The following is a 22,616-nucleotide window of genomic DNA, read 5'->3' on the forward strand; positions in this document are numbered from 1 at the left end:
ACCTTATATGGGGCAGAATAATCCCCAGGTGCTATTGGGGTGCATGATAGTCTACTCATCACCTCAAGTTAGAATGTTAACCTGTAGAGTAATTATTTATATTTTTATTTAGAAATTATATATTCAAAAGAGAAGATGTGATGATGTGCCTTTAAGGGTTTAAGTCGATGGGCAAAGTTAAGAGACCTGGGAAAAGCAGATATAACTGAGATGTAAGGGATTTAAGACTGAGAGCTTCTGACTAACTGTTCTGTAGTTCATAGTGTTAGCTGTAAATAATCCTGTAAGTAATCCTGTCCTGCCATCCATCCCAACATGCATCACAACACTGATATTTCTTAGAGAGTTCCATCCAAATATTTGCCAGGGTTGATCCTGCTGAGTTTCTGAAATCTGATGAGATCAGGCAAACCTGGGCCTATCCAGGTTAGGGTTTTCTGAATAAAAGGTATAATGCTGGGGCTGATACAACTTCATTGGCTCCAAGTTGGTTTCTTGGCCCAAAGCATAGTGCTGATTTTGATTTTTTAAAGCCCTGAATGATCTGGAACTAAGTATCTTTAGCACCGTCTTCTCCCATATGAACCTACAAAGTTTAACTCCATGTTCCCTCATCACTGAAAGAGAGAGGATGTTACACAGAGTTTTTCAGTGGCAGCACAAAGGGATATACCCTTCATGAGCTTTTTGCATTTTTTATATTCCTGCCCCATACTGGTTTAGTTGATCCCCAGATCTTCACACACATTTTTGTGTCTTTAGTTTTCACTTTCTCTCCCTCTCCCCGACCCCCCTCAGTTCTTCCATTTCTTTAGACACTACTTTTATTCCAATCTTTTTCTGGAAACCAGTTTTGAATCACATTTTTTTCTCACTTACAATGTTTCTGTCCCTCCCACTCCACACACTTCCAGCCCACTCTTTGATGATTAGGCAGTTATTATTGTCAAAGAATTCTTTCTTCTTCCCTTTCCTTGAAGACAAGTCACTTCATTTTTGATTTCTTAAAAAGGCACTAAAATATTGATATAGTGATATACTGCTGTTATGATAGGTCAAACAGGATCTCTGAATTCTCCGTTTTCTCTGTTCCATGCTCACAAGCCACCAGTCACACATGGTGAAGAGAAAGAGCAGTCACCTCTCATGCCTGCTCCCTCCCCTACAATACAGCTTGATTTAAATGTGTTCAGTATCATATACACAGGGCTATTGTCTTACTTACGCTAAAAAGAAAATTCACATAACTAGACCTCTATTGGTCTGATTTATTTAAAACTTGTGCCAAATAAAAGATATACAATTATGGAAAGTGCCTGTATATATAGTGCTCATTTTAGAAATTTACAGAAATGCTTCAGAGACAGCCTATTGTAATGATTTCTAACTCCCCAACCATATATAACTTTAATCCTGTTATAGACAGCAGAAAGATGGATGAACATAAATTAAACTGCCTTGTGTTACTTTCCAGTTCTACAGACATTTAAAGTGAAGTGGTCCCTTAGATAAGGAGTTCCATTTACATAAATGTAAACATTTGTCTTGTATGTGGTTTGCAGTAATGTATTTTTCTTTTCTTTGTTGTTGCAGTATGTGATATATGGTGATGGTTTTAAAAGGAAGCACTAGAGAATCATCTGCCAACTGATTACTTCTTTATGATGATCGACTATAAGATTCACAGATATGTCATACGCAATAAGCAGTTGAGACACTGTGAAAGGAAAAGGGTGGGAAAATTAACTCTGCAAGTAAGGATAGAAAATATAGACAAACACAAGGCACTGTGTATGTACTGAATGAAAAAACTGATGAAACTATACTTAGGCCCATTATGCGCAAGGCATTATGCACAAGGTGTCTGCTGTGCAGCGAGGAGAATGTCCATTGCAGCAAGCTTTCTTGTATGGATGTCTTTCCCCAAGCCCTACATTCAATTTCCATTATCCCCATGCCAAGTGATATTGCTTCAAGCATTACTTTAATTTTCTTCACTGCTCAAATCGGGGAGATTTGCCAGTGAGCACAGCTTTACTCCAGATATCTTCCTTCTGCCCATCACCAACCCCTTCCACTCCCTTGCAAACCCATGAATACCTTTCCCCTTTTCAGATTTATTACTTGATTTTTTATTTATTATATTGATATATTCATATAAACAGGGAATCATTGCAAAACCGAGGTCTTTTACTACATTTGAAAACCAGGAAGTAAGTGTGAGAGTGTGTGGGTGGGTGGGTGGGTGGGTGGATGGATGGATGGATGGATGAAGCAGAAGAGGTATCAGTTCTAGGACATGGTCCTCTTCTTCATCAGAGTGTGGTGCAGGGAATTGCTTTACCTCTTTCTTTGGGGGTGATTTTGAAAAGGGGCTATAATATCGATATAACTGCAATCATAGGTATATGATACAACTACAATTTAAAGGGCTTTAATAAAATCCTTTATCTTGCAGGTGCCGGGTATGATGAGATCTGTGCCTTTAAAAGAGTTGATGGACAGAGTTAAGAGAAACTAGGAAAAGCAACGGCCCATTGAGACCAGCAAGCAAGCTTCAGGGTGGGTAGTATATGCCTCTTCATGTGTAAACAGAGAAATGCAAGGAGACCATACTACAGCTCCACTATGCAGCTAAGATCCCTGAGGTAAGTGTTCCATTCATAATGGGCCATAGATTGAGGTAGAGATATAGATATATATCAGCAGCTGGAAGGCTGCTCAACATTTGTGTTCTGCCTAAACTTTGGTTCAAAAGTCCTATTCATTTAAATCACTGCATCCTGTGCCATCAAAAATACAAATTCAAAGGAAAGAGGAAAAGATGAGTTAAAATTATCATTAGATGTCATGTTTTGAATGAAAACTCAGGAGACATATGAAACAACAGTGATGGTCTATAAAATCAGGAAGTAGCTTTTGTAAAGGATCTTTCTGCTGCTGAGGCAATATACTATTGAGAACTTCAGAAGATTCTTCATTGCTTCAAAGCCAACAATCAAGTCCCATCTGAGAAGAGGCAATTACTGAACAGCTAGTGGGGTGGGCAGATTAAAAGTACTATCTTCTTGAGCATGATGAAAAATACCTTGAAGAGAATGTGAAGAACAAATAACCGTGACAATTTTAGTGGGAAAAATGAAAGAAATTCTGAGAGTGGTTCTGACAGACAACCACATTTTCAATTGTTGTAAAAAAGAAAGATAGTGCTATCACTGTAAAAATAACTATGGTATTATTACGATAAAATGATTGGTCGGTAACAATTGCTCAGCTGTAAATTGAGACTGAATGTGCTAAAATTCTCTTCTTGCCATGTTGTTTTCTTAGAATTTATACAATTGCTTCTGGTTATTTTATTTCTTTGAATGTTGTTTAGTTCTCTGTAAGCAGCTTTGTCAGCCTAATGGGGTCAACAGTGGACACTAAGTGTTTCAAGTAAACATAGTTTCCTCCTTCTCTAGTTATAAATTTCCATCAATCTATACACTATGGCAATATCCAATCCTGGCTTGAAAAATAGTTTTCAAACTTGCTTCTGAAATGTTGTCCTATAATACATAAATGAGCTTTGTTATCTGTGTTGTGTCCACATATCCTTGAAAATATCAATGGATTAATATTCTTCTAACTGAAGGCATAATTGGTCCTCTAGGACTATCACTGTAGGAAGACAGTCATTCTGTACTATAAAATATTTTTGGGTCTGTACATCACCTCAGTCCTTGCAGTTAATTTTAAAATCTATATAATTCTGAACATAGTCCTATAGTAGGGACCAGACAATCCGCTTGATAGGGCCATGAACAGATGGACAATACTTGTATAAACTTGGGGAAAGTCCCAGGTTTGCATTAAACATTGAAATTTTAAAAGCACAGTAGGTGTTAATTTGTTCCAAAATCATAAAAGAAATGCCTGCAGGATATTACCCCACAAGACTATGTGGTGAGATTTTGGCAATCATTTTGGAAGTTGCTAAACAACAGCTTCCATCATTCGTATGTGAACAAGAGAAGCTGCAAAAACTTTAAAAAATATGAGGAAAGGAAGGAGCAGAGGAAGGGAAAATAAGGAGGAAGAAAGGTGAAAATGAAGAAGGAAGTAACAAAAGGTAAGTGAAAAAGATACAAGAAATTAGGACACTCTGCAGGAGAAGGGAAGGAAGGAAACCTAAGATATATGATATCTAAATGTTGGTAGGTGGAGGGAGAAGCAGGAAGTATGAGGAGGCAGCAAGGAAAAGGAAATAGTTCAGGGAGCAGGATACATAAGAAATGAGATTGTCCTCATGGTCCTCATTGTTTCCTTGCTTGTGGTTATATAAAACCAAAAAAGAAACATAATATCTACGTTCAGCATTTTATTTATCTATTTATAAAATGTTCATGCAATCTCACTGAAGACCTGTTCAAGGTAAGATATTCAAAATCCAAAATCTTTAAAATGTTTACAAAATTTAACCGATATCACTTTCTACAAGAAGTAGGGGGAAACTGCTTATGAAATGCAAAAGTACATAAATAAAAATGATTATCAATTTACTATTGGCAAATATTGAAACCAGACAATGCACTTTATCCACAGAATAGCAAACACCACTTCTAAATCATGAATTGCTACAGTACTTCAATACATACGGTGATGGCTGCTGTCCAAACAAACTGGCTATGGGCGATCTTGCTAGATTGTAACAGCAGTTTTTGTGCAATACCACAAGCCATAACATCATGCTTTTCCCCCCACCAGTATAACATTATGTAGAGTTCTTGTTACAGATAACACTGTATGACACAGTGTGGGACAGACACAGGGAACCACTTTGAGGCCGGACCCTAGACTTTGCAAGGGCCCTGTCTGCAGGTCCGCAAGGGGTAGGAGGAGGGGAGGGTGGCTTCCTGGTGTAGGCTGGTGGCCCATGAAGCGTTTGGCCTAGAAGGGAGAGTGGTGACTGGTTTCCGATTGTCTGGCTTTTCTTCTGGGCTCAGGTAACCCTCTTCTGGGCTGGGGACCTCCCAACATTTATGCTGAAATTCTTTCTGCTTATCTAAACAATCCGGTGCTTCTTGCTAGGCCCCCTTTAAGTGCCTCTGCTCTCCTTGGGCCTTGTGCTTTCTTAAGCAGTGGTTGTCTCCCAAAAGGCAAAGAAAACACCAGGCCCAACACATGAAAGTTCTGTGGGTGTGCTTGCTGGGGCTGAGAGCTTTGCCACGCGGGTAGTTGGGGCTTCCCTGGGAACTGCGTGGGGGCTGCTGAAAACAAGCCTTCTCTAATTGAGGGCTTTTGGCCTCACACCTGACCTCCACATAAAGATGAGGCAGGGCAAGCCTGACTGGAGGTTGGGGGCAGGGCGAGCCCTACTTGCTGACATGCTCCCTAACAGGGCAGGACACAGCTGTGGGGGAGGGACATGGCACCCAGGGCTCCCCTTGAGCACCATATTAACAAGTTCTGCTGCTAGCTTTGAGGAACATTCCCAGGTCGGGGCTGTCAGGATGCCCTTACCCCTGGATGTCCTGGCCTCCTATCAGTCCTCCTGTCTGTCCTCCCTCCTAGTCTAGCCAGATGGCTGGCACAGAACAGAAGGGAGATATCAGTCAACAAGTGGGGTTGCCTGATATTTATCAGTCAACTGGGTGGTTGCTTGAAAACTGAATCCATGTTCCATGCTGTGCCAAGGCTCTGACAGCTACCATTTAAAAAAGTTATGGCCATTTCTCTCCAGCCAAGGTGTTTGTGTGGTTACTCTGTGTTATTGGGGCTCCATCACCCATTCTTTATTCACTTCCTTAATCACTGGGCCTGCCTGCAAACTCCTGTACAACCAAGAAGCTCACTTGGCTTGAGGATGACAACTAACAAGTCATTCTTTATCTCTGCCTCCGGTACCCTACAGTATTGCATTGAGGACAAAATAGATAATCCTAGATACATTGCCTAAAGCTCCTATAAGATAAGTTGAGGTACAAATGTAATAATAAATTAAATAAGTATAACAGTATACGATTCAATCAAGCACTAGTGAAGTCTATTTATATTCAAGAGTGCAGTTTCCTTACATTCTTCCAAGATGAATTTGAAAACCTGTTTTATTTCTTGACAGCCTTTAATAGCACACTCCTAACCAGATTTGTATGTGTGCATAGAGTCGCAGCTGACTTATGGTAACCCAGTATGGTTTTCAATGTAAGAAACTAACAAAGGTGCTTTCCCACAGCCTTTCTTTGCATAGTGACCCTGATATTTCTTGATGGTTTCCCATCCTAGTACTAACCAGGGCAAACCCTAAATCCATTCACTGCAGCAAAAGGCTGTCAACATGATTGATTGCACTATAAATTATGTTACCATGTAATGGGGAGTGGCACTATTGGAAAACTAATGTTTGTTGAATTTTATTAATTTCAGTGTATTTTCACTTAATGTCAGTGTATTTTACTGATCTTATTGGTTTTAATTGTGCTGTAAAACTTCTTGGCAACTTTTTTGTTGAAAGGAGTCTTGTAAGTTAAATGACAAATAAATAAGACTGAATGTAGCAAAGGCATACTTCTTGAAATTCAATTATCTATTTTTAAAACATGGACCGCAACCTGCGTTGATAGCTTGTTGTCAGTAGTATGTCTTTGCATTAGTTAAATTTTCCTATCTAAGAATTCCCAGGCTGCTTTGATTGAAATGATATGGAAATCAGCACTCATGAGTTTATTGCAGTTAAGCTAAATCAGAGCTTTAGAGTGATCTGAACTTTGACCAAATTTCAGTTATTGCTCTCTGCAGGTTTTTTGTTAAACCTGAGTCACAACAGTAATTTCAGGTTGCTGTCAAAAAGCACTTCTCCTTTTCAGCCTGTTTACTGTCATGTCTACTAGAATGAAGTATGCAAGAGTGTCCAATGGCTGATTTTTCACTTATGCAAACCTTCATTTGTGCAATACAGCTCAGAAAGCACCTGTGCATAAAGTCCCATAATTCTTTGTCTTTCCAATAATTATTTTTATTTCAATTTTCTGCCCCTTTTCCAATTCTATGTTATTGTTAGAACTTGCATGCTGATTACAGTGCATTTGACCATTCACATGATAAAAGAATGGCAACATCTCTAAATGAGTGTCAGTCAGCAAAACCTACTGACCCTAAAGTGTTAGGCCATAGTTCCAACCAAGGACCCATGAGACCTACCAAGAGGTGAGTCCCACTCCTAGCTGAAGGGAGGGGGAAATTGGTGTCTGTATGACAAGAAAGTACAGTTTAGCTTCTGGAAGTTGGAAAGGACAAAAAAATATATTGGGAGTTGTTTGGAGCACATTGGTGAATGGATGCAGGTTTTCCCTCTCCTTGGGGATGATGTAGGATAGCTGATCAGCTGCCTTGTGTTTGTGCATCTGCTTGTACTCTATTTGTAAATGTATAAAACAAGCAGATATTAAGTACCAGTCCTCAGTCCTCCAAAGGAAGCAACCCAGAGAAGCATAGTGTCATGGGCCCAGAGTCAGCCGGCCAGGATTCCTTGGATTAGGACAGTGATGGCAAACCATTTTGGGACCGAGAACCCAAATTGCAACCCAAAACCCACTTATTCTTTGCAGTGCCAACATGGCAATTTAACCTGAATACTGAGGCTTTTGTCTAGAAAAACGGTTGGCTCCGAGACGTGCATTACTTGGGAGTAAGCTTGGTGGTAGTTGGTGGCTTTGCTTTGAAGGAACCGTGCAACTCTTCCAATGGGTGAATCACGACCCTAGGAGGGTTTACTCAGAAGCAAGCCCCATTGACAGCAACTGAGCTTACTCCCAGGTAAAGGATTGCACTTTAGCTCTTTGCATGAAAATCAGTGGGGTTTAACAGCACTTAACAGGGTTATCTACACTGCTTCCCCAAAACTAGGTCTTAGGTTTAATGCTAATAATCAAGCCCAGTGGCCCAGACCAGCCTAGATGTGTGGGGGGGAGGGGCGACTCTGTTTGCGCATGCCCACAGAGGGGGCTCGGAGTGCCACCTCTGGCACCCATGCCATTGGTTCGCCACCACTGGATTAGGACTACTGGCAGAGTGACCCCACCTCACCAGAGCCCTGACTGGTTGAGTCTCAAGAGCAGCCAGAAGCCTCCCAGGATAGTCTCATGTTGTCTTCCCTAAATATCCTTGGTGTGCCCTGTGGGTTTTTTAAGAAATTGTAATTCCTTCCTATGTTGTACTCTGCCCACATTTAGATCACCCAAACATTTGCACTGTAGTTTCTTATCCCAGCCTAGATGCTCCTCATCTCTGCAGGATTTTCTTCTAAAAGTCAGGAGCAGAAAAAAATTGTAAACATTGGTCTTATCTGAACAAACTTCGAAGTTCCCCAGCAGGAGCCCGAAGTCGGCATGGTTGGGCACTAGCTGAGGCTCACAGCCTGTTAGAGCTGCTCCAACTCATTTTCCCATTTCCCAATGGAAGAAGTGCTTGAAGATAGCTAAGACAAATGTTAAAGCTTTGCTTCCTGGAGAAAGCTTGTCTCACCACAGATCCCAAAGTACTCCTTTTAAACACAACACAACTGAGCCTAAAATAGAGTGTGGGGCCACATGCATTGCATCCTCCTTGGTGGAGCCAAAATGAGGCAGTAAGAAAACCATAGAGATTGGGGGGGAAATGGTAACCGGCTCACATGGTCACTGTGTGCCTAGCATCCAATTAATTTCTATACTTTTTATAAGCCTTTGCCAAACATAAGACCAGTAACTCCTAGGCGTGTTTCCAGATCCAGGGAATACAATCACATGCAGTTATGCAGTTATGCAGAGCTTTGCTTCAGCTTTAACCCCGGCACCAGAGAGGGGAGGTAGCCTGATCATGCACGCATAAAGAAATTTAACTACTCTTGTAGTAGCTGAATATCTACTGAGTTATGCCATGTGCACTAGATCAGGGATTACAGAGTTCCCTGGAACCTTAAAAATCACCTTTTAGGACTTTTGCTCTACTGTGTGTTTATGAAGGTTTCTCTCTCATCAAGCACATTTCGACACGCAAATCAAAGCTCATGAGATTTTAGCTCAGCTCTAGTTTATAAGAAAATTGCCACAAAGTATTATAGCTCAAAGCTTTACAAAAAGCCATGTTTTAAAATATGTTATGATGCTGAATTTTTTTTAGGTTACCTTGGCCACCCACACAGTAGCAGAAATTAGTTAGGTAGGAGAAATCATTTCACAATGTTGATTGGTTCCTGCATCCACATCCACATTTGATTGGTTCCTGCATCCACATTTGCTTGAAAAAGGAAAAAGAGGGAAAAATTCTATAAAAACTAAAATGATGACTGGATGAAAGATACTCTAAATGGTATTATACTGATTTATAACTCTCATGCAACTGAATGCTTTTTGTCTTTGTCTTTTATTTTTTGTATCTGTTCAAAGACTCACTTGGGGCTAGGAACCAAGTCACAAGAATTCAGTATAATTGACTGAGAAAGCTTTCAAGCACAATGGAATTGAAGAAATAGTAAATTAACAGTGAAGTTATGGCACATGTACACTGGGATATGAATCCTGAACTAAGAGGTAGGCAGGGAGTGAGACTTCTGCCTTGCTCTCTCAGACATACTGATAGTAGGAAGGAGCAGACTGGACATTCAGGCCACCTAAATACATTCATGATGAGTCAATAGTCTGTGGGGTCATTCTCCAACCAGGGCCACTCCACTTATAGGGTTGCCAGCTTCCAAGTGGAGCCTGTAGATCTCTCAGAATTACAAAGGATCTCCAGACTAAAGAGATCAGTTCCCCTGGAGAAAATTACTCCTTTGAAAGGTGGACTGTGTGGCATTATCCTCTGCTGAGGCTCCTTCCCTCCCCAGGCTTCATTCCCAAACCACCAGAAATTTCCTGGTCAGGAATTGGCTACACTCCAGCCCAAAGAGAAGGTGTGCATGAGTCCTCACTGGTACAAACTGAAGGAGCAGAACAAGAGGCACCTGGCTCAGATTTTCCCTGTCCAGAGTGTGGCCAGCTCTGATCTCACTGCAGAAAGGAATACCCCTGGCCAGCCCTGATCTCAGTGCACACCCAGCCGAGCCTCACTGGAGCAAGGGATGCACACATGGCCCAAGCTCACTGTGGCAAAGGGTGGCCTGGCCTGACCTCAATGCAATGAAGAACACACATTTTAGCCCAGCCTCCCTGCAATGAGGAATCTGTACACAGCCTGACCCTGTCTCACCACAGGCAGGGACCTGTGCCCAGCTCAGTCCAGCTTTACTGCTGCAAGGGACTTCCACATCCTTATCATGGTTCTGGGTGAGGACAGCCTGGGTGTATGACAAGGGATGGCTGCAGGCTTTCTAATGAAGTTTTCTGTTACCCAATTTCTGTTACCCCCTCCCTCCCCTCCGTTGCATGTCACCCCTACCTCCCCTCCTACCTCCCCTCCCTTGCATACCACCTCTCACCCCCTCCTCTTCCCTTGCATGTCACCCCTCCCCCTCCCTCCCTTCCCTCTCCCTCCACTAGGGTGGGTTGGCCATGTCCAGATGCCGGGCCCCCTCCCTTCCCTCCCTTGCATGCCACCCCTTGCTCCCCTCTCTCCCTCACTCCCCTTCCCTTGCATGCCACCCCTCCCTTCTATTTGCTGATATAATAGACAGTGCAGGAATTGTTGCATTGGGTCAACATCCTCTTTTTCTGAAGAATATCTGAGAATGAGGTTATGGCAAGCAGTTTTCTGTTACCTCGCTTTTATCCCAGCCTTAGTCAGTTCTGTACCATTTTAGGGGCTTACAAGAGAAAGGGCAATGATGATGGAGATCTTATAATGCTAGGTTGGCTAAATGGGAGTTCTGTGTTCCTCTTTATGGAAACTGGGGGTGGGGTGGGGATGAAAGCCTCTTTCTGTTGAGTCCTCAACAAGTGTCAGGAATCTGGTCTCCCTGTCTTTGTTACTCTCCCTTAATGAGAAAATTGGTCCTGAAGGGAAGCAAAGCACTATCCTGCTTTCCCCACCCCCCTTCTCTCCATACCGTAGAAGATAGGATAGTTTTATTCTAGTTTTGTGGATTGAGAACCAACAGCAACAACGGTTTTTACTGGCATAGAGAAACAAAAAAAATTACAAAACAGGTAAGTATAATAAAGAAAAACTGCAAGTGAGAAAAACATGATTAGAAATTACTGATCTCAAGAATGAAATTTGCAACATTCTCACAAAAAAGCACATCAGAACTATTCAGGAGACATGGAATCTTAGAACACTCTTGCCATTGGAAACACTGAAAAATTGAGTTCATATATTTCACCTGTATCTTGTCATATCTGGGGCATACCAACAAAGAATGGTCAAGTGTTTCGGCAGTAACCAAATCACAAGAACAAACCCTTTTAGAACATTCCACATTTTTGTGTCTCCCATCCGAAAGAGATGGTAACACATTACATCGTGGGGTAGCCAAGGCTCTCCTCTGGGTGGGGTTAATCAAGATGCGAAGATATGCTGCCATAACTCCATGTTCACATGGAATTAATAATGTGATAGGAGAACAAGTTGTCTTAGCTGCAAGGATCGAGTTATAAAAATGAAAGATCCAAGAGTCTGTTGCAGCCAAAATTTTATGGCCATCATCCATGCCAAAGTTTCAAGAGTAATTTGGCCCATCTCTATGCACAGCACAGCGTACGGCACACATCTAGGGAGCCCCATTAGTTTCCTAAGAAACTTGGAATGTAATATATTAAGGTAGTTGTGGAAGGGTACCAATTATGGGTTTTCCATATAAGGGGCAGACTGCTTACCCAGTCAGTTACAGTTATTATGTTGCCAATTTAAATGCAGCTTGCTGCCTGACTAGTGGCCATCAGTTTCTGTCTTTAGTTAGCCTCACATGGCTTGGGTTTGTGAATTTTCTCAGCTACTGCTACTCCAAACAGTCATTACTAAACTAATTTGTCCTGTAGTTGGTCCTGTTTAAGCAAGGAATGCTTGACAAGTGAACGCTTGTCAAGTCACAAAGTTCCCACAGCAATTTTGTGAAGTTAAGTGAGAGGAGGTGATATCTTGATTGACATTACACTTGCAGGTCTAGTCCTTTTTCAGCTCTTGTTACCACTGTGTTGTATCATACCCAAGAAAAGTGCAATCTAATATTTCAATATACCAGCAAGAATAACCCCGGGAATAGGGTACAGATTGTCGCTAGATTCTCAGTACATCAGGCATTGTGCCGAATGTGGAAAAGATGAAATAATAAGTAGAAAGATGCAACAATGCCCTTGAAAATATCCTAGCAACTTCTACAAAGAAAAACCCTTAGTGTTGCTACTTGGAAGGAATGACATGTCAAGTTTTGATTACACTGAGTGACAGCACCCAGCAGTGCAGCAAGTCAAATGGGGACAGCCCTTGGAAAAAAAAATGATAGAAGCTGCTGGCACTGCACTCACAGTAGCAGCTGTCATTCCACAAGGAGGAAGGGAAGATGTGATGGAGGGACAGAGAGCAATTACAGCATGTTTCTTCTAGTCTTGTGCATAGGTGGCACACCTTCTGACTAGCAATCTCCCCAGCACAAGGGAGAGAATGAGTTCACACACTTTCTTTCTTCCCAGGTTGAAGCAAGATGACTGAGAGAATGACATTAAAGCATAGAAAAGTTCAAAGTAGCAGCAACTCGCAGAAGGCTTTCAAGTTACAGTCCACAGAGCAACACAATAAGCTGTTACTGCACATTGGCAGGAATGCAGCTTGCCAAAAAATTGTCCTTGTCACTGCAGTATCTGCCTTTATGAAGTGCACAAGGTTATGAATTATTTTCTGCCATAAGTAACTAGCATGCAAATTTACTGATTAATCAGGAGCACAAATACATACGGTATTTAGTCTGTTGGGTTGGATTAAGATCAGTAGTGGGATTCAGCAGTTTTGCACCACTTCTTTTGTGGAATAAGAATTCACAATGATTTAATTCTCTTATATGCACGCATACAGTCTTCTAATAAAAATTGACTCCTGCATGGATATTAGCTTTGATGAGGAAAAAAGACAGGTACAAAATGGTTATATGTTTACTTCCCACCACAGTTTCTGGGGTAGAGATGTATCTAGGGAAAATGGAGCCCAGGGCAAAATCTGAGTTCTCCGCCCCCCCCCAACTCCGTTTTCCCTTGTTTTTGCCCCGGCCTCCATTTTCCCTAGATACCATTCTGGTGGGTGGTTGCTCACCTGGGCCAGCCTTGACCTGCACGGCACAGCTGGGCAAGGGAGGCAGGCTGGGCGCAGCTTTCCTCCAGTGGGTACTGGGCACTCATGTCTGGGGAAGGTGGGCAGTGAGGCCCTTGGTGGGGTCAGGCAGGACCAGCACTCCTCCCCCATCAGGCAGCCAGGCAGGCAGCGCTTCGCTTGGACCAGCCCCTCCATCTGCCCCAGACCCAGGACCAAGTGTAGGCTCTGAGCTGCAATAGCCTGGCTCTTTTCCCTTCCCCCCATGTGCTGTGAGCTGTGTGTTGATTGGCTCTCGCTAGAGGCTGAGCAGTGTCCTGTCTGCCACCAGGCAGAAAACCCAACACAGAATTCGAAGGCGGGGCAGGGAACAGCACTGCCAAGGCACCCTTGGCCCACTCACTTTGTTGGCTGGCCCTCCTGCTTCCTGGGACTTTTGGACAGGAAGATCACCTTGGGCAACTATATTTCTGGAGAAGGGCACCAGCCTGCCCACCTACCGGGACTCCTCCCCAAGAGACCAGCTGGTGTGATCTGGATGGCAATGAATTGCAAGAATGCAAGTGGCAGATGAAGTCCAGGCTAGTGTGGGGAGCAATTTTCTGCCCCCCACATGACCAAATGGCACTCCCCCAGGGACATATGACCCCATATGTTCCCATGGGTGGTACTCCTGTGTTCTGGGGAAAGGGGATTTCTATTAGAAAAACCACTTCAAGGGAAAGTATCAACCACCTTTCCCTGAAACCATGGCCCTGATTCAAACCAGGCTTTTAAAATTCATTTATTTGTTTTTTTAAAAAGCCAACCCACTATTCCAGTCAATTGAGAGTCAACATGGTGAACAATAGAAACATTGCAGACAGATAACAATTTTAAAAATTAAAATAAAAAATTAGGAAACAGGGAGGAAAGTCAGTGAGATCAGTGAGGAAACATCAACAAAACAGAAAAGTGAGCAACCACTGATTTTCCCTTCCCTCTGAATGCCCCCTCAATGTCATTCCCTGGGGTCCCTTATCCCTAAGGACCAGCATTCCATGGAGATTAGAGGGCTGAAGAGAGAGGGGTAACCTGGAGTGGTCACTATTTTTTTTAAAATCCAACCCATCTTTCTAATCAATTAAGGGTTCTCAAGGTGGTAAACAATAGGAAAATTAAAAGGGCTGAAGAGAGATGGGTAAGCTGGAATGGTGACTTTTTGCCTCTTATTTCAATGAACTAAACCATAAATTAAGGACTCCAAATTCTGAATGTGAGTTTTTTTTTATTTTGAATTGGAAATTCCCTTAACTGGCCCAAACAAGTGTACTTAGCAATATCTGCAAGTTCACATGTTAACATTTTGATCTGTTTTCTAACAAGTGTATAGTCCATCTTGTGTGTGATAAGAGCTGTCAAACTGCAGCCAACTTACAGGAATTCCCCTAGGGTTTCTAAGCCAAGAAACTAACACAGGTGATTTACCATTACTTGTCCTTGCAGCTGCCCACCTGGAACAGCACTAGGTGAGCCAACAGTAGAGTGGGGGCTGGAGGAGCGCAGTGCCCAGAGCAGTGCCAGGTTAGCAGGCAAGAGAGCAGGGCAGGGGCAGGAAGGAGGAGGCCTCATTGCACTTGGCTGGAGCAGTGCTGGGCAAGCAAACTAGAAAGTGGGGCTGGGGCTAGAAGGAGAAGGAGAAGGCCTGGAACATCAAAGCAGGAGAATGGAATCTCCCCACCCTCATGAGTTTCATGTGTCCCCACTTGTCAAAACTAATGTTTTTTTATAAATGGCAAATGGAATGCTTGTTCTAACACCAAACCAACTACAACAATGATGATAAAAACACCAAGACTGGCAACATAGCAATTTCATATGCAAAACTGGTAACTGCAGTGTTAAACCCCTAAGGTTTTGATTTTGCATACAATTCTCAGCAGCCAAGTCCATTGATTTAGAGGGATTAAATCTGAGATTATGTGCAGAATTATAGGCTTGCATAAATGTAAATTCTTGCTCTTAATGTGATAACAGTTTCTTAAAAACCTACTGCAGGATTCTCAATTAATACAAAGCTTCATTTCTATATTGTTTCTGCAATATCAGTATAATTTGCTTATGCTACTAACAACTGATTAATTCGCTTACTGCTTATTTGTGTGATCTGCTACCAATCAGCAATGACAAGTCTGCTGCAGAGGGGAATTAGACCAGTGTGAGAATGTGTATATGTGAAATAATGCAGTTGCACTGGTTGTACTGTTTGTATACGCAAAAGGTAACCTGATAAACAGCTGTGAATTTCTCCCAAATAACCAAATAGTCTGTTGAATAATTGCTTCCTGCTCACAACTTGCTATTCAAGCATCCCTAATCTCATTTGAAACTGTAGTCATGTGAAATTCTGCACATTCTGAGTCAGTCATGATGGCTATATTTGTTTTTAATCTAGATGAGGCTCTTCCAGAGAATGCAGATTGGAGTAATTCCTAAAACGGCTTGTTTCAAATCATAAAAACTGGAAGCAACAGTCAAGGTAAAAATGAACGAATGAACGAACAAACGAACAAACAAACAAATCAGCATAGGCTCAACAGCATCGAAGAAATTAATTATCCACAAATAATTGTTTCTTTTTTTTTTTTGAGTTTTCACAAACTTTATTGTTTAAAAAAATTAAGTATACACATAAATAAACAATTACATTCCAATTATGTTTGTACAAAGAAAATTAACGTTGTTTCTACCAAGCAACTTTTCCAGGTCTATAAACAAAATGCTTGGTTAGTTCCTTCTCTCTTTACAACTTTAACTTCCGCATTGGTTTAGCTGGATCTGAGAATTAAACAGTGAAAAAAAACAATATATACTTTAATAAAGAGTTATTATGCACTTATTAAATAGTATGCACTTCTTTCCTAAATTGAGTGTATTTAATCCTAAGTTCAATATACAATATTATAGCATTTTTTTTTATTATATTACTACACATTTACTTTTCCAGTTCTCTTGTAGAAGCACTTTAATTTTTTTACTAAATATTTGTTTTCTTATCCTTTTCAATAAAACTTTGAAGGATAATCTTTTCCAAAATGTCCTCTCAGAGATTCTATTTCCCAAGATAGCTCCACCTTAATTTTGACTGATAGCCTATCTATATCCATTCATGGTCCGCTATTTTAGATAACCATTCTTCTCTTTGTTTAGGTGACCCTCTCCAACTTCCAGTTTTTTTGGCTATCAGGACTTTTGCTGCCGTAGTCATGTATAAGAACAGTTCTATATTTATTTTAGAATCCTTCCACTATTATTCCTATATTCAATAAATATATTTTCTGAATTCACCAAAGAATCTATTTGTGTGGTTTTTCATTATTTTTTCTTTTTATATATTTTCATGTATTATCGCAGCTAAAATTTTTAATTTTTGAATTTTTGGACAAAACCACCACATATGCATCATATTTCCTTCTTCTTTATGACAGTGCCAACATTTCACATTGGTGTTTTTATTTATTTTTTGCCAATTGAATTGGGGTTATGTACCATCGGTGGTATAATTTAAGATAATTCTCCCTCAATTCTAGGCTCGCTGAAAACTTTGCATTTATTTTCCAGCTAAATTCCCAATCTTCATATGCTATTGGTTTTTTTATATCCTGTGCCCATTTTACCATAACATCTGTTACATTTTCTTTCTCCGTCTGTAGATTCACTAATAGCTTGTATAATTTGGAGAGTCTTTTGTTTGATTCTAACAGTAATATTTTGTCTAACTCGGTTGGTTTTTTGTTAATTGTCCATTCCATCATGTCCTTCCTGTATTGTGATTGTATTTGATGATAAGTAAACCAATGACACATTTCTTGTCCAATTATTATCTCTTGTCTTTCTTTAAGTCGTGTGTGTTGTCTTGTGTCCAAGTTAGGGTGTCAAGGTATGTCAGTTTCCAAGGTTTGTTGCTATTGTCTTTTGAATATTTAAACAACCTTCGGTTCTTGACAACCACAGTAAAGGTAAATTTCATTATAATATGAAATATTTGTATTTTTCCTACATACCGTTAGCAATGCTCTCCTAAATATATGATTATTAGAAAGTCCTATCTTTTTTTCTTTTCTTGTGGGCCAAGAGATATTCATGCCAGTACTGCCCTGATGTTGTAGCCCTCTATTTCCAAAAGTTCTTCCTTATCTAAATTGATCCAATCTTTCGAACCCGTGCTATCAAGCGAATCGCTGCAGCATCATGAGTACGCTTGAGAGGATCTCTGGATGACAGGCAAGCCCTCGCTTTCTTTTTATTTTCTTATTAACGATACATACTTGATACGATGCATGTCTTTTGATTCCAAACAAAATTCAATAGATCTTTTTTTTCCATTCCTGTGATTGTTTTTGGAACTATATATATCAGAGTCACCAGTTCGAAATAAAGTACATTACTCTTCCGCAGAACCATGGTTTTTATCATTTTCGATTTTTCCTGTAAATGAGATGGAGTAAGTTGTTCCATTTTAACCAGATCTTTTTTTATTTCCATCCCATTTTTCTTATAATTATTATTAAATAATTAGTTATTATTATTTTCAATCTCTATCCCAAGGTATTTCTACCTCTCTTTCTCCACTTCTGTATGAATTAGCTTTCTAGGGTTATTTTCTTTTTTTTCTTTTTTTCACTGTTAAAGTTAAAGGCCAAGCAATTTTGTCTTTTTTCCTGCTTTAAGATAAATCCTGCTTTGTTGTCCACAAATTTGTTCCATCACTGTATTAATGGTTTTGTATTAAGTTCTGCATTGGATCACAATAAAGCAAGTACTAAAATCATCGGCGTATGCCCGAATTTTATATTTGTTTTTTTAATCCTTAGTCCTTTTATAGCAATTACCTGCAAATTCTTTAGTTTTTCCGGCACTAGTACAACACCTCAGCAACCAGGTTAAATATCGTACCAAAATGGCGATAGCCGGGCAATCCTGTGTCAGCGTACCTTTTGTATCTGTATTTCTTTCGATCTTATTCCATTTATAATTATATTAGCTTTTTGTAGAGATTATATACTAACTACTTACAGAATTTACAAAGCCTTCCTTTGGTGCAGGCCCATTTGTTGTAACATCGCGTTTCATGAATTGCCAAACTGATGTTGCTCAAACGCTTTTCAGCACTCAACGAAGATAAGAGCTGCTGCTGCTTTCTGGTTGCTAGGGTTCCAGTTCAGCGAATTCGATGGTATATTTATCACTGCTCTATTAATGCTTGTCGGTGATAACTTCATTCTCCCTAATGAATCCTTAGCTTCTGATCTTTTTTTTAATATATTGTTGTACCACATTCTGCAATCTCTGCGCCAACACTGTTGCAAAGATTTTATAATCTGTATTGAGTAGTGATATCGGTCTAAAACCACCTACTGTTAAGTTCTCATCGGATGTTTTTGGTAATAGACTGATGTTAGCTTGTTTCCCATGTCTCTGGCATTTGAGCTGTCAATGCAAGCGTTGTTTATGACTTCTGTTAATTTGGGTACCAGGATATCTTGAAATAATTTATAGTATTGGGCTGTATAGCCGCCTGGTCCAGGGTCTTATTCTTTTTTGCCTTCATTATTGCACTCCTGATTTCTTCCCACATCGAAGGTTTTATTTAATTCATCTAGATGTGATTTTTCTATTCTACCTTTTACATTATTCAGTATGTATTTTCCCATTTCTAATTCATTTTGTTGTCCTTGTTTATATAGATCTGAATAATATTTATTTATTTTTCTATTATCATTTTTTGATCTGTCAAGTAATGTTCTCCTTCTTTTAATTTGGTTATTATCTTTCTTTCTTTTTCCTGTTTTATTTTAATGCCAATCCATTTTCCTACATTTTTCGCATTGTAAAATTGTTTTTGTTTATCTCGTTTTAGTTTATTTAAGGCTTCTAATTGCCATTGGTCGTGTAATAAATCTCTTAATATTTTAATTTGGTTTGTTATCTTCTTATTTCTTGGTTGTTGTCGTTGTTGCTGTTCCAGGGATGTAAGTTCTTTCATTAGCTCTTTTTGTCTTTCTTCTTTTTTTTTTCCTAAGTTTGCTTCTTTCTTTTTATTACCGAAAATTCCTCTGATGAAAGCTTTGTGGGCATCCCAGATAATTTTCTCATCATCTACTGTTCCTTCATTAAATTGGAAATATTCTATTATGTTTTTCCTACATTCTTCTTCTACTTCTTTATTTTCCAAAATCTAATCATTCAATTTCCATGTCCATGAATTCGCATTAAATTCTAATTGCCATAAAATCGGGTTATGATCAGAGAAAATTTTCGGTAATAGGGAAATATCCTTAGTTTTAGTCACTAATTGTGGGGATGTCCAAATCATGTCTATTCGGGTGGCAGAATTGTGTCTATATGAGTAAAAGGTGTAATCTTTAGCCTCACCCCATTTTTCCCTCCACACATCTTTTAGATGGTAGCTTTCCATCATGCCGAAAAAAGCTTGAGGTAACTTTACTGAGTTGGTTTTATTTACCCCTTTTCTTTTCCTTAAATTTTTAGCCGCTGTTCTGTCTTTCTGTGGGTCGACTATCCCATTAAAGTCTCCCATGCAAACCACCTTTTCATAGTGGTAGGCTGCTAATACTCTTGTTAGGTTTTTATAGTATTGTTGCTTTTTTTCATTAGGTGCATATATCCCTAGCAGCAATATTTTCTCCCCTGTCACATTTATTTCCACTCCAATATATCTTGCTTGAGGGTCTTCTAATTTTAATATCGGTTTTAGATGTTGCTTAACATATAACGCTATTCCCCTCTTTTTTTTCTTATGTGCAACATGAAAAAGTTCCCCAAGCGATTTCCTTTTGATAAGTTCTTCATCCTTTTTTTTAATATGCGTTTCTTGAATGCATATTATATCACACCTTTGTTTGTACAGGAATTGGAAAAATGCCCTACGTTTTTGTGGTATGTTTAATCCATTAATATTGTTTACTAGAATCTTCAAATTCATTATTTTAACGTCTTATTGTGATGAAGACAGTATTGTCTTTTGTCTCTTTGGTTCTCTTTGCCGATATCTTTACCATCTCTTCAATCTATTTACAATTTTAATACCATCTTTCTTATATCCTGATATGTTTACCTATTCTTTATTATTTACTCCTCATGTCTATCTTTAAGTTCAAAACCATAAATATACTTCAACTTATCATGTTCCCTTTCCCCCCCCTTTTTTCTTTCTGTTTTCCTTTCCTTTCGAAATTGTGGGTACGAAACCAAACCATAGAATCCCCTATAATAACTACATATATACATATACAGAGTTACACATATACATACCTATCTCTCTCTATATACATTTTTATACTTCCTTATTTACAATATTATTTACCCATGCACATCCGTACCAACCTTCATTAATCCATTCATTCAATTCATTTTGTAAATATACATAAATCTAATAGTCCTATATCCTAGTCTATATATTTTTTTAATGTGCATGTTTATATACCCTCTAGGTGAGATAAGGGGTGGTTCAATGTATATATTTCCTTCTTTTTCATCTTATCAACTATCAACTTGATTTATCTAATTAATATAACTCTACTACAAATCTGATTGTTGTCCACATATTATCTTAATATTTTCTAATTACAACAAATAATTTACCCATGTATGTAGACTTCTACCTAACTATAATCAAATATTTCTCTTATACATATATAAATACATACCCACCATAAAGAATATAGGGGGGCTAGTTCCTTATATATTTCATTCTAGTTTAATCAACTTAAATTAATCAACTTAAATTATCTACTTGGTATAATTCTTATTTATGTTAAGGTATTGTCTAAGCATACATAAACTTTAAAAATGGCAAAGAATTAATTTCTCTATATAAACTATATATACATCTTAATTTACCAACATTCTATGTCTCATTTTGTCAGTTCTTTTTTATTCTTCTGCATGAAGTCCTTCATTTTCTCTTCAGTATTTATAGTCCAATTTTTACTTTTGTAAGTGAAGGATAGTCCTTCTATCACTTCCCATCGGTAGAGAATGTTCTTCTTCTTGAGGGTTTCAGTCAGGGGGGTATATTTTTTCCGTCTTCTCCGTATGGCAATCGGTATTTCTTTTAACAATGTCAATTCTTGATTCTCAATTCTCAATTTCTGCTTTGCTTGTTCTCTTAGTAGCGCGTCCCTTGTTTCTTTTTTGAGAAAGGTCACAATGATGTCCCTGGGAACATTATTCTCTCTGGCAAATTTTGAGTTGACTCTGAAAATTGAGTCTATTTCTGCTTCTAATTCTTCAGCATCATACTCAATAAACTTGGCCAATTCAGCTATTATCCTCTTTTCCAGTTCTTCTGATCTTTCTTCTTTTAATCCTCTAATCCGTATATTTTTTTCTTTGCTTCTTAACTCCATTAACATTATTTTCTCCTCCAAAGCTTCTATACGTTTATCTTTTTCATCCATTCTTTCTCCTATTGTAACCATTTGTTCTTTAACTTCCGTCAAGTCTTGCTTTGTAGCTAGGACCGCTTCTTCCAGTTTTTTAACTTGCGCTATTTCTTGTTTAATTTCCTTAAAGTTACTTTGCATATCTTGTTGTAGCGTCACAATATTCTGTTGCATAGCAGAAATCATATCATACAGTGTCTCCATTTTCGGGGCCGATTCCGATCCCCTCCTGCCACCTGTTATTTCCTCAATTACACCTCCTTTCTCTTTCGCTTGCGTCTTTCCTCTACCGGTCGCCATTTATTTTCTCACTCAGCACTTGGTAAAAATGAGGCTGGTCTAGACTGTCTTCACCTTTAACTTATTACTTCAGCCACACATCTTTTCACACAGTACACTCTTTTTTAAGTGCTCCTTTAATACTTCCTGCTTTCAAACTGCTTTGTTTATATCCCGTTCTCTTTCGCGTGCCAGAGCGGCTAATTCGCCTCTCTATGGTTTTGCAGCCACTTCCTTGCGCTTCACCGCGGATCCTCCTCCGTTCACTCCACCCATTCACTCGTCTCGTCTCCTGTCCTTAAAGCGGTAAAGTTTTATTTTCCCTTTTCTTGTTATATCGGTGACTGCTTCTTATCTCCTTATTTATTTGGGAGGTTTCTGTCTCCTGGCCCCTCTCGGTGTATTCAATTAAGTTTCGCTCTTCTTCGAATTACCGGGGGTCCCTTCTCCTGTTATTTCTCCCCTCTAATTTCGTAGTCTCCCGTTCCGTTTTGTAGCTTTATTTCCTCATATAGAGGTGGTAACATTTAGAAGAATTTGTGCTCTTTTGTAGTACAGATTTCACTAAACACAGTGTCTATTACTGCAAAGTTGAAAATAGTAAAGACTCTAGGGTTTGGTTACGTTGCTTCAAAGGGGGAAGGCTGCTCTTCCCCCACTCCTCCACCCTTCCCCAACCGTCTCCGCGAGCTT

At 39.5% G+C, this 22,616-nt stretch overlaps 1 protein-coding gene across 1 annotated transcript; it reads right to left on the reverse strand.

The window, feature by feature from the left end:
* Positions 1-15,920: 15,920 nt before the first annotated feature.
* On the reverse strand, positions 15,921-22,240 carry LOC125440155. The gene is made up of 2 exons (XM_048509807.1): positions 21,104-22,240; positions 15,921-16,014 (listed from the first exon to the last, which is right to left on the reverse strand). The coding sequence occupies exon 1, from the start codon at positions 21,942-21,944 to the stop codon at positions 21,114-21,116; it is 831 nt and encodes a 276-aa protein (XP_048365764.1). The 5' UTR covers positions 21,945-22,240; the 3' UTR covers positions 15,921-16,014; positions 21,104-21,113.
* Positions 22,241-22,616: the final 376 nt, after the last annotated feature.

The sequence above is a fragment of the Sphaerodactylus townsendi genome, linkage group LG10, assembly GCF_021028975.2.
Source record: "Sphaerodactylus townsendi isolate TG3544 linkage group LG10, MPM_Stown_v2.3, whole genome shotgun sequence".
Classification (NCBI taxonomy): domain Eukaryota; kingdom Metazoa; phylum Chordata; class Lepidosauria; order Squamata; family Sphaerodactylidae; genus Sphaerodactylus; species Sphaerodactylus townsendi.